Source organism: Neovison vison, chromosome 1, assembly GCF_020171115.1.
Source record: "Neovison vison isolate M4711 chromosome 1, ASM_NN_V1, whole genome shotgun sequence".
NCBI classification, from domain to species: Eukaryota; Metazoa; Chordata; class Mammalia; order Carnivora; family Mustelidae; genus Neogale; species Neogale vison.
In genome coordinates this window covers 243021138-243033730 of record NC_058091.1, presented here as the reverse complement: position 1 = coordinate 243033730, position 12593 = coordinate 243021138, and the positions used below count along the sequence as shown (strand labels likewise).

Here is a 12593-nt window from a genome sequence, read left to right as displayed (position 1 = left end):
AGGAATTCCCATTCATCTGTTCCATGGCCAAGGCTTAGGATGCAGTGGTGGTGGGTGATTCAGAAGAGTCCTTTGCTCCGAGGCTTCCTGGGCATTGCTCAAGGACTGACCTGAACATGGAAAGGGGTAGAATGAGAAATAAGGATGCCTTGAGAGAGACAAGGACTTGACCTTGGTCCAGGGGCCTGGAGAGCCCTCTATGAAGAGGATGTTTCACCTTAGGCCTGAAGGAAGTGGAAGCTCTCCTCTAGAAAAGCAAAAGGAGGGAGCCACAAGCAGGAGTGGTTAAGGCAAAGGTCTTGAGGTGGAAGAACATCTGGTAGCTTTGACGGCCTAAAGGAAGCCAGGCTTCTGTGACATGACAAGAAAGGACCAGGGCCTCTTCTGCTCTGCCTTCTATCTGGACCCCCTCTGAGGCTGTTTGCAGTCAGGACGCCTTTCAGAATTCTGCTCCACAGCCTTTCCTTTTCCACAGCCCACTGAGCAGTGACTGGCCACCAGGCCTGTGCCAGGCACTGCAGGTTTGCAGGATAATAAGGCACTGCCCTGTTCTTAGGAAGACAGACTAATCTTTAGAATGTGGCAGCTATGATATGGAAAGGCCCAAGATATTCTGGAAATACACTTGAGAGAGAGCAGATTCAGGGCGGAGCATGGTGGTGAGTGCTTCACGGAAGGTGTGACAGGAGAAGGTGGGGGCTGAGCTGAGTCTCAAATGGGTCAGGTAGAGGGGTTAGCCAGAGAAGCTGAGGGGAAGGCATTCACAGGAAGGGAACATGTGTGCCCAGTTGTATGTGGAAAGCAGGTGGGGTTTGGAGGACATGTTGTCCAGCTTGAGGTGGGGGTGCTAGGAAGTGGGGGAGTCTGAGGGGAGATGGTAGGAAGTAAGAAGTAGAAAGACTGTCAGACCCAGGCCCACATGCCGAGCTGGGGTGTTGGAGTTATGCTCAAGGCCATGGGGAATCATTGGAGGTCCCCAACAGAGGAGGGCCAGAGCGGATGCAAGGCTTCAGAAGCTCACTGTTGCAGCAGTGGGGGGCTAGACAGGTGATGGGGCAGAGGGCCTCTGTCACCCTCATCTAGGCAGGCAGTGGCACAGGCCTGGGCTCAACCACATAGGGAGAGGCCAGAAAGGGCTGAGTGTCAGCGCCAAGGAGGAGATGGCTGTTGGGAAGAGGCCTGGGGCAGAGAGAGGAATCAGAGACAACACCCAGGGTCTGGCTTGGGTGACTGGCTGGGTGGGAAAAGAGGAATACTTGGGAAAATAGGAATACTTGGGGAGTTACATAGCTCATTGAGGGACATGTCAAATCAGAGATGACGTGGGGCCACCCAGGTGGAGGTGTTGGGTAAAGAAAGGTATGAGGTCTGAGTGGGAGATGAGATGTGGGGCTTGTGAGTGGAGAGATGCAGACATGGTTGGGCCAGGGTGTTGATGAGGGTCCTGAGGACCTCATGGAGGTCCACGGGGGGGGGGGGTTGGAAGCACCAAGGAGGGAAGGCAGAACAGCAGAGAAGGGGAGAATAGCTGAGCAGGGCTGGGCTTCCAGAAGGGAAGAGAGCAGGAGTCAGGGTCGCAGCCACAGACCGTGAGGCAGGAGCAGCTGACTCAGGACTGTGTGGCTCAGGCATGTGTGGCTCAGGCATGGCAGGTGCAGGGGTCAGGGGTGGGAGGGGAGGGCTTGGCCAAGAGAGCCTTGAGGAGGCAGAGCCTTGAGGCTGGATAGACTGGGTGTAGCCCAGAGACTCAAGGCCTGGAGGCTTCCCTGACAGCTGTCTGGCACACAGCTCCCTCCCCAGGGCTCTCACCGTTGCCCCCCTGTGAGCAACTCAGACTGCCTCCTCTCTGACAGCTCCCAAGAGTGGAGACAGGCCCATAATAGGTGCTCAGGAAAGTCATCACCTGAAAAGGCAAACGAGAGGTGGGAAGTGGACTGCTGGTATCCTACGTGCATACCCCACAGCAGCAGGAAACGCTCCAGGAGGGTACCTCTTGGGAAGAGTTGAGGGAGAAAGGAAGTGGGAAGTTCTCTGGCCCTGGCAACCCAGGGACTTGATCTCTCTGTGCCTCAGTTTCCAAACCCTCTCTCTTGCAAGGGTAGAATATAAATGTGCATGGTAGCATTCCAAATGCTCCCAAGCAGGGAAACCAGAAGTCAGCCACAGACCAGACCCACTACTCAAGAGTGAGCCTTCTGCCAGGTCCCCAGCCTAGTGGTCTGGCTTGCTCTAGGCCAGCCCCGTGACTGCCATTGGACCTGGGTCCTCCCCCTGCCTGTCGGGTGATGTGCCTCATGGGTAGATTTATGGCACTCATCTGGGAATGGAGCACAGTGGTTGATTCTGGAAAGGAGCCCACTCCTTCCATTCTGCTGCACTCATTAGCAGTTTAAGCAGTAGCTTTCAGAGCCACTGCCTGCCAACTCAGGACCTTCCAGTTACTGCTGACACAGGACTGAGGAACGACAATTGGCCTGGTGGTCCTCTGAGACAGTGGGCCTTTCCACCTGTTGACTTGTTCAGTGCTGAACTCACAAAAGGGCCCATCTTGGGAGACCATTCATGTCTTGGAACTGTTCTGGCACATAGCTCAGGCCTGGTATGTAGGGCACAGCTTGGGGGTCAATGCTCATGGTGGGCCCTGACTCCTCAGCAGGCTTCTTGGTCCTTATCAGCAAGCCTCAGTGGCCAGACTTTGTCTTGCTTTGGAAGAAGGAGGCCTGGGTGGCTATTTCATGATGGACTGGAGGAGGTGACATAGACGTGCCAGCAGGATAAAGCGCAGACCCAGAAGAGGCCCCTTCTAGACCATACCTTCACCGTGAGGGGTGCCAGGGCTGGTGTCCTGCTGGAAACCAGCATCAAATCACTTTCCTCCTTGGAAGGTCAGGGAACTCCCACTGCACCATAAGCACCTCCACATAGCCAGGCTACGTGCCCCAATGAGCATGGACCTCCAGCTGGGTTCTGGCTGGGTGCAGAGCCTACCTGCAGAGAAGATATTTGAGGGACAGAGGAAAACCTCTCAGCCTTCCTGGGTGGCCCAGAGCAGACAGTGTAGGCTGAGCCTGGATCTGAGGGGAGCTAGGCCCCTGGAAAGCTCTATCTGAAAACCTGACACGACCCTGAATGTCCAGGTGCTTGCTTGCTTGGGTGCTGCATGGGACATGGTTGAGAAGGCAGTAAGCATCAGCTCCTGGGGCTGGGAGACAGAAGAGAAAGCCCACGGCTGATTGGAATCAGTGCTGTCAGAGCCGTGTCAGGTGCACACTGGGTTCCACCGGGGCAGTAATCAGCAGGGGACGTATATATGTTACCTTAAGTGTGGGGTCTAGCTAGGAAGTCTAAAATGTGGAGCACAGGCTGGAAAGCTGGAGATATTCAGGCAGGAGCTGACACTGCATTCCACAGGCAAAATTTCTTTTTCCTCAGGGAAGCCTCCATTTTGCTCTTTAAAAAAATTTTTTTAATGAAAAAAATTAATATTAACTTTTTTGAGAGAGAGGGAAAGAGTGCGTGAGGGAACACAAACAAGGGGTTCCAGCAGAGTGGAAGTCTCCCCACTGAGTACGGAGTGTGTTGTGGGGCTCAACCTCAGGACCCTGGGATCATGGCCTGAGCCAAAGGCAGTGGCTTAACCGACTGAGCCATCCAGGTGCCACTAATTAAATCAATCGAGCAATTAATTAATTAATTAAAATAAGTCTATAGAAATACCTCCACAGCGACACCTAGGTTAGTGTTTGATGGAATCGCTGGGTTCTGCTGGGAGGCCAGGCAGACACACAGAACTGACCCATAGTAGGGATGACCCTAATACCTGCTCCCAGCTGCTGTAAGGAGGAGGAACCATGAGGAGTGGAACCATGCACAAGGCCCTGGGCACAGACTCTGGCCTGAAGACATCCAGATAGCAAGTATTTATTTTGAGCTGACTTGAGTCTAACTTTGGGCTAGGTGCTTTCCACACACTCTTTATTCTTGAATAGATAGGGTTCTGCAGCCTGGGACTAGCCAGAGGGTTGTAGAGGGTGTGGCTGTGGAAGAGTCCTTGACCTTCAAAAAGGGCCTGCAAAATTGTGTCCTGTGTCTTTCACAGCGGAACTGTCTTCTAGCTTTCAATCAGCTCCTCGGAAAACTAAGGACTTGGGGCTAAGCTGCTCTCTGCGCTGTCAGTTACAAGTCCTCCAGCACTGTTTTAAATGATCCTATCACCTCCTGGTGTTTGTGATCACGTTGTTCTAGACTTGGGATAAAGCCTCCCTTTCCACCTCTAATGAATTTTGCAAAACTGTCCCTGACATCTCTTGCAGTGTCTCGGGGGAAGTGTGAACAAGGCAGGGCCGGCCTCTTCGCCTCGAGGCGTGGAGGGTGTGAGGTGGCCCAGCGTGGACGATGGAGAAGGGGACCCTGAGGGAATGCGGCGCGCACCGGACCCAGTGTCCGGGAGCGGCGAGGTGCTGCGCCTTTAAGGTCCGCCGGGGGCGTGCTAGCCGCGGCGGCGGGCGCTTGGAGAGGTGAGCGCGGCGGCTGATCCGCCTCGCGGCTCAGACTCAGGGCTTGCGGGAGGTCCTGGGGTGCGCTCCAGTCTCCCACCTCCTCCCCCGACACGCGGGCCGGCGGGGCATGCGCCGCGGCCTCTGACTGGGCACCAACCGGGCTCCGGGAGTGCGAGGAGCCGCGGCTCCGGCCATGGGCAACTTCCAGCTGGAGGACTTCGCGGCGGGCTGGATCGGAGGTGAGCCCCAGCCTGGATGGGAGGGAACCTCCGGGAGGTGAGTGTGCTTGCAGGATACGTCCGGGCCGGGGAGAAAACGAGAGACCCGGCCGAGTTTTACAGACCGTGCCGTGATACGTCTGGGCGCCCCGCACCCCTGCGACTCCACCCGGCGCACACAGTGCTCGCCGCCTGCTGCCGGAGTGCTCCACCGCACCGCGCCTGCTGGCCTCGCTGTCCCTCGCCCGCTGCCCCGCCAGCGTCGCAGGCTCCCCCTGAGCTGCGGCTTTGCCTCAAAGTGAGGATCCCGAGGACTGTCTCCGGTAACTTTTAAACCTGCCGTCGAAGCCGACAGCCAATGGAGCGCCCAGGCGCGCACACACCCTTCGGAGACCGGGTGTGCTTCCGAGTTTGAGGACACAGCTGCAAGAACTTCTGGGTGAGGGTGGCGGTTGTCCCGGGCGCGGGATGGGGAGCCCGGCTTCGCGATCTGGCTGGCCCTAGAGGGCGCCCTGGCTGAAGGGTGCGAGCGCGCCCAGCGCCTGGCTGCAGGTGCCCATTGCCAGATAGGAGGAACCCTTCCAGTTTTCAGCTTTTATCCACTGACTGTCCGGTTTCTCCTCCCGGCCATCTTAGAGCCATTTTTCCTTTGGAGCCGCTCCTGGAGCCAGTGTCTGCTAGGCCCGAGATGGGATTGCTTGGGCATGAGTTGCCTGCATTTCCTTGCTTCTCTGATCATCTCTTTACAGTAGGTTTATTTCTCTACTTTTATCAGCTACGGATGGGGCCCAGGGAGGGAATGAGAAGCACTAGCACTTACTGTAGAAGGTTATCTTTCTTTTGGCCCAATCTAAGAGGATCCTCGGAAAAGGGATGTTGGCAATTGCAACCTCCACCCAAAGTCAAAAGCAAAAACAAAACCAAAAACCTGAGGTGCTGAGGCAGAGACTATAATTAGTGTGTTTGTGCCCCACCAAGTGTTCTGGAAATGGGGACCAGGAGATTTATAGGAAAATGAAAATGAAACAGATAAAAAGAACAACAGACCAGATAGCATTCCAGGATCCCTTTCTGATGGTTCCTCCTGCCTTTGTCCCCCAGCACGTGGCTGCAGGGCCCCTGCTTCTCGCTGTCATGAACACAGGTGGTCCCTTTCACTATAAGCAGTTCTTTTGTACAGGCTTTCTAGACCTCCCTCTCCTAACCTCACCATGGGGTCAGGGGTGCTACCCAGGGGCCCACTGGCCCTATTCAGGCCCTCTTTGAACAACCGTCAGCTATTCTGGGAGAGAGCTGTCCCTACTTAAGGCTGTCCGCTTACATAGCCAGACGAACTTCAGAAGGGCTGTCCCTGGCTGGATTTGAGGGTAAGGCTGTCCGAGTAGCTCCAGGTCTCTGATGATCCTGGGACCCTCCCCAAGTCACACAGTAAATAGTGGATTGTCCTTTATTCTGCGAGTTGATGTTATCATTTTGTTGTTGTCTTTTGATTTGGGGGTTTTCTTGTTACCCTGGAGTGAGGATGAGGATCATACCTGAATGCTAAGTCAATAGCAGGTGCTGTTGAAGTGCCACAGGTAATTTTAAAATGACTTCTCTGAGGTTATTTTGTGCATCAATTTTGTATACAATTCAGTGATTTTTAGCAACCTTACCAGTGGTGCAGCAGTTACCATAAATTCATTCTAGCACATTTTCTTCCCCAGTAAGATTCTTCATGCCCATTCACAGTTAAATTCCAAGACCTCCTTCTCCCTCTGGGCAACTTTCTGAATCTACTTTCTGGCTTGATAAATTAGCCTTTTCTTGGCATTTTATGCAAATTGAATCAGACAATATATGGTCTCATATCTGTTGGTGTATATTTCTTTGTAGCCCCAGTGAGGTAGCTACCATTATTACATCCTCATGTTACCAACAAGGAAATGGGTGCATAGAGACATTCATAGTGCATAGTGATTTGCCCAAGGCCGTGTATCTAGCTGGAGCCCTGGAATCCAACCCACACAGCCTGGTACCAGGGCAGTCCTAACCCCTGTACTCATCTCTAGCTGTTTTCTTTCTTAATGAACTTGCAGGATAAAATCCCACCATGACATCCTTTACATTTTGTTGGAAGTTTTACTGGTCTGTGAGGCCCTCAGGTCTGGAAACCACTGACCTGATGGTCCCATTTCTGATCTTTGTATTCCCTGCTTTCAGATGCATGGGCTAATGAATGACCAGAGAGATACATGTCGTAGGTGGGCTCGGAGGCTGCTTTCCTGGGCTAAGGGATGCCCATAGTGAAACAACTAGAATCTGGAGACCAGAAGTCCTTTCTTCCCTGCTGGAAGGGGCTCCTATAGAATGAATACTCATTTCCTTCTGCCTCTCACCTTTCTGCCTCCACCCACTTCTGTGGGAAGGAGGGACTGAGAAGGGTCTGGAGGTTCTAGACAGAGCACATGTCTATTCTGGGGTTAGCTTTTTCCTCTGCCCCTCTACCCATCTCATATTCCAGGACTGCCTTACCTGGTTAAACCACCCCTGCAGACAGAAAGGCTTCACTCCTCATCAGCGTGGCAGGGAATTTGTTCAGGCCTTTGAAACTGTGTGTACAGATGGGCATTTTTCTGTGAGAAGAAAAATCCAGAGATTCCATCATCATGTCAAAGAAGCCTTCTTAAAAACAAAAACATTAAAAAAAAACAAGTTTAAAAAACCCAACTAAAAGTGGATAGTGACAGCCTATTAGAGCCAGAACTCTGCCAGTACTTGACCTTCGTTAGCTCATTTCATTCTTGCAATGGAATCATGAGGTAGGTGCTAATATGACTCCCACCCACATCTGCTAAAAGTGAGGTCTAAAGAAAGTGAAGTAAACTGAACTATAGGTAACCAAAATGTTTCTGTGTTTTCTCTTCACACCCTCCCCCCCTTTTGAGGCACAAATCACATAACCTAGAAATAATCATTTTCAAGCATCCGATTCAGTGGCATTTAGTGCATTCATGGTGTTGTGCACCTGTCTGCTCTGTCTAGTTCCAAATTTTCCTCCTGCCCAAAGAAGTCCTGGATCCATCAAACAGTCACTCCTATTTCCCCTCCCCTCAAGCCCTGACAACCCCTAACCAGCTTTCTGTCTCTGAGGGTTTGCCTGTTCTGGATAATTAGAGTAGATGGAATCAGACACCCTGGGACCTTCTGCGTCTGACCTCTTGCACCCTTCCTCCACACTGTAAGGGCATCGGCACTTCATTCCCGTTGATGTTCAACAGGATTCATTGCAAGGATTTACAGCATCGCATTGCATTTACCCACTCATGCACTGGTGGACATTTGGGCTGTTTCCACCTTTTGGCCATTGAGAATAGTGCTGCTGTGAATATGTGTGTTCATGTACTTGTTCCAGTGCCCGTGGTCCAATCTTTTAGCTCTCTATCTAGGAGTGGAATTCTGCATCATATTGCAATTCTTTGTTCTACTTCTTGAAGAAATGACAAACCGCTGTCACAGTGGCTGCAACATTTCACACTCCCACCAGGAATGAGCAAGAGTTCCAGTCTCTCCATATCCTCACCAACACTTCCTGTTTGCCTTTAAGAAAAAAAAAAACAATAACAATAACAAACAAATAATTGTAGCCATTCTAATGGGTATGAAGGGGAATCTCCCTGTGATGTTGATTTGCATTTCCCTAATATCTAATGGTTTTAGACATCTTTTCATGTACATCTTGGCCATGTGTATATTTTCTTTGGAGAAATGTCTCTTCCCATCCTTTGCTTTAAAAAAAAAAGGTTTGCACACCTGGATGGCTCAGTTAGTGGAATGTGAGACTCTTGGGATCTCAGGGTTGTGAGTTCAAACCTCATGTTGGGCATGAAGCCTACGTTTAAAAAAATACTTTTTTCTTCTTTTTTTTTTTTTTAGTTTTAAGTATTTCATATAAATTCTGGATACAAGACCCTTATCACATATATGATTTGCAGATATTTCTCCCCATTCCATAACTTGTCTTCACCTTCTTAATAGTGTCCTTTGCTGCACACAAAGTTTTAATTTGTGTGACATACAATTTATTTTTTCTTTTGTGACTTGTGATTTTGGTGTTCTATCTAAGGATCTGTTGCCAATCTAAGACCATGAAGTTTTTTCCCCTGTGTTTCAGCAAATGATTTTTATAGTTTCAATGCTTCCATTAAGGTCTTCAGTCTCCCTTGAGTTTGTTTTTGTATATGGCATGAGGTAGGGGTCTAGCTTCATTCTTAAGCATGTGGATTACCAGTTGTCCCAGCAACCTCACTGCCCTTTTTTGGAGGTGCTTCTTTCTTGAGGCAGGGCCCAGGTTTTACTTCATTTTCTCTGCCTTCCTCAGTGACTGGGCCAGTGCCTAGCACATTGCAGTGGTTCAGGGGAGGCTCTGGTAACTGGGCATTGACTGAATGAGTGAATGTGAGTGCCCAAGCTGTTTGTCTTATCCCAAGAGCCAACTGGTACATGTGAGGAATCCAGGGGTCAGTGACCAGGTCTTCTTCTTCTTTGATCAACAGGTGCAGCCAGTGTCATCGTTGGCCACCCTCTAGACACAGTCAAGGTACAGCAGCCATGTTTGCCTTTACTCTTGGAAAGTGGCCTGGAGTGAGTCTGTCTCCAGGAATGTGTCTGCCTTTTCTGATCCCAAGACAGTCTCCAGCCCAAGGCAGATTCTCTATGCCAGCCCTGGGGGTGGGGGTGGGGTGGGGTGCTGGGAGGACTGGTTTGGAATCCTTGCTCTCCTCTGGTTACTTGGCAGTGATTTTGTTTTTGTGAATGTTGCATACCTGCCTCCAGCTTCTCATGGGCTGTAAGGGAGGGAGCCAAGGCAATGCTAAGCATCCCCTGCCAGTCTCTGTGCAACTAAGGAACAAGAAAGGCTTCAGGCGTGAGGCGGCAGCTAAGTCCGGAATTTAAGGTTGGGTTTCAGGTGATGAGAACAGATACTCCAGGCTAGAGCTGAGACACTGAGGTAGGGACACCATTTGCAGGCCACGTTTGGGAAAAGCCAGCATGGCCAGTTTAGCCGATGCAGCGGGTTTGTGAAAGCTGCTCTAGATCAGAAGCCAGGAAAGGTGGGTCAGCACTCCATCCTGGGAGGTCTTCACTGTCAGAGCAGGGCTGTGGACTTGGGTTGGGAATAGGGAGCCATTATAACTCCAGGAAGTGGGGGAGGTTTGAGGACCCAGCACGGCCTTCTGGCATGGAGCTCATCCACACCCCTTGTTCTACCAATGGAGAAGCTGGCCCAGGAAGGGCAAAGGGCTTGCCTGAGGTCATTCCTGGTGTCAAAGTCTTCAGGAGTGAGGGAGTGAGGCGCTCTACAAAGGGACATTCTTTGACGCCACCCCCATCGCTGCCCCCTGTCCTCTGTGGTGAACAGGACTACAGAGCCATACCTTGGGGCATGGTCTCAAATAGTGCCTTCTCACCCTTGACTTGCACAGTCTTATCTAAAACTTTGCCTGGATCGTGCGCTAAGACAACTTCTCTGGCTCTCACCAAATGGCTGCTAAGATCACAACCCGGCCTCCCCTCCACCCCCTGCCCTGTCTTCCTCCCTCTCTGACAGCGGGCCCCTCCTAGGTCAGAGCCTAGGCCTGCTTTCTTCTTGATGGGGATCAGCCCCATATGGGCCTTGTTTTTTCTCATACTTTCGCATACTGGACATGTTCTGTGTGTAGACGGTATAGGGATAGCAAGGCATCAGTGGTAGACCAGGCAAATCCAATCCCTGCCCCCGTGGGCCTTCCAGCTACATTCCTGGCACAAGCTGCCTCTTGTGTCTCTCTGGTAGAGCATCCTTCTCTTAACCCTCGCCAGGCCAGGGGCTTGTTGAAGGTGCCCCCTCCCCACAGAGGCAAGTCTGGCCACCTGAAAAGGCTGGAGAGCTCCTCCTCCTGTCCTCTCTGCCCCTGGAGTCTCTGAGGGAACCCTTCCTGATACATCAAATCCAGTCTCTGCCCAGCCTGAGAATCTCCCTGCGCAGAGTACGAGCCTGGTGATGCCAGCTTATATGGCTGGCCTGGGCCCAGCCCAGGGATGTGGCCCAGGGCCCTTGTTCCTCCCCAGAACATGTTCCTTCCTTCCTTTCTTCTGGCTTACATTTTCTCTGCAGTCTCTGTCTTAGAAAGGTCCAGGCAAGAGCTTTAGAGTTGGAATAATCTGGAGTGCATTCTCAGCCTGCCCACCTACTCTCCTGTGACCAGGGTGCAGCACTTTACCTCCCCGAGCCTTGCTTTCCTCATCTGAAAAATGGGCAAAGAGCACCTACCAACAGGGCTCTTGTGAAGATCGTCCCTGTGGCACAGAGTCATGAGTGAACCGTTCCCATCCTGATGAACACACAAGCTTGTCTTGTGTTGCGAGTGCCTTGGGACTTCTCTGAGGTCCCAGAGCTTGCCGGGGGAAGAGCTGAGCTAAAAACTCCTGTGCTACTAACCTAGATCAGAGGCTCTTTTCCTGCCCATGACTGCCCCATCACTGGTGGGACGGCCAGCCCCTGGCTGCGCAGTGGCCCTGAAGCTGGGATCCAGATTCTCACATGCCTCTTGGCCCAGCTGGTGCATTTGGGGTGTATGCCTGATGCAGTATGCCCAGGACTTCCTGATTGGGGCTCAGCTGCCTTTAGACCAGCAATAAACTGGTAAGGGAATGAAATACATGTGGTAAGCCGCCAAATTTGTCATAGTTTGTTATGGCAGCAGTAGGAGAACTAATACAAGAAGTCAGCTTTCTCCATCTGTAAAACGGGGAGAGTGTCCAGGCTGCATGGCATTTGTGGGATTCTGTGAGATAAGCTCTGGAAGAGGCCCCTTACTTCCCCAACAACGTAACTGTTGCAACTAAATTCCAGCCCCTGTTGTAGCCAAGGCCCCAGAGGCGTGTGCCGTGCACCTGGCCTCCGTGGCAGCCTTCCCAAGGGCTCAGTATGGCTGGGAGACCCTTGCTCCATGGTTTTAAAACTCCTCTGTGACCTGGGATTGACTCCTAGGTTGAGCTTCCTCATGTACGATTTGCTTGAGTAACTGGGGCCCTCGAGCTTTTCAGTGGAACTTGAACCTTCTTGGGGATTCAGTCCCCAGAGGCAGCCCTGCCCACACTGGGGCCAGTGGAGAGTATCACCCCCACACCAGCCTTAAATAAGGGAAAGAGGGAGGCCTGTGCTCAAGTCTCCTCGCCTACATTCTTGTCCTGGTTGGGGATACCCCACCCCAAGGGACAGCTCTGTGGATCTGCCCATCCGTGTGAACCTGCTTCTCATCTCTCTGTGCTTTCCCCCATGTCTTCACCTCCAGATGGTTAAATACTGCATTTTCCCTCAATCAGCCCACACTTCTGACCCCCAGGTCTGTTTTTTGCCATGGCACTTGTCCTCAGCAGACATAGATATTTGCTTGGGAATTACCTACTACCGACTCTTTTTTCCCCCCATCCCCACTTAGTTCTAAGTTCCACAATGCCAGGAAGTTGGTTTCTTCTACTGCTAAAAGTCTCCTGAGAGTGGAACAGTGGCTGTTGGAAAACAGGTGTTCAATCGTACTGATTGGATGAGTCACCTGCTACATTTCTTTGATTATGAAAGTAACACTTATAAAACATACACTACCATTTACCTGTCCTGCTTGAGAGAGTGCTGTGGATTTCCCACGGCCATCGGGGTCTCTAAGCCCATGGAGATGAATGCCTATCAAGCTCGTAGCCACACCGTTAGCCATGCTGGTTAGCTCAGGAAGGGGGGGGCAGGGTGGATTGAGGAGGGAGAATGTTGAATTTTTTTTTTTTACTAAGAAAATTTATTCCCATATTAGTTGTATACTTAACATTATTTTTTAAAATAATGTAAATTGAAAATAAT

The 12593-nt window shown here is 51.5% G+C and overlaps 1 protein-coding gene across 4 annotated transcripts in view; it reads left to right on the top strand.

Moving 5' to 3' along the window:
- Positions 1-4637: 4637 nt before the first annotated feature.
- Positions 4638-12593, top strand: part of SLC25A48 (solute carrier family 25 member 48) — a 42354-nt gene continuing 34398 nt past the window's right edge. For 2 of the 4 annotated variants that reach the window (XM_044227094.1, XM_044227112.1), the window contains exons 1-2: positions 4638-4738; positions 9253-9296. In XM_044227094.1, the coding sequence (XP_044083029.1) occupies positions 4693-4738; positions 9253-9296 (90 nt within the window). In that variant the 5' untranslated portion in view covers positions 4638-4692. Of the gene's footprint in view, positions 4739-5206; positions 5466-9129; positions 9155-9252; positions 9297-12593 lie in introns of those variants that run through there. The other 2 variants (XM_044227121.1, XM_044227102.1) reach the window with 2 other exon arrangements.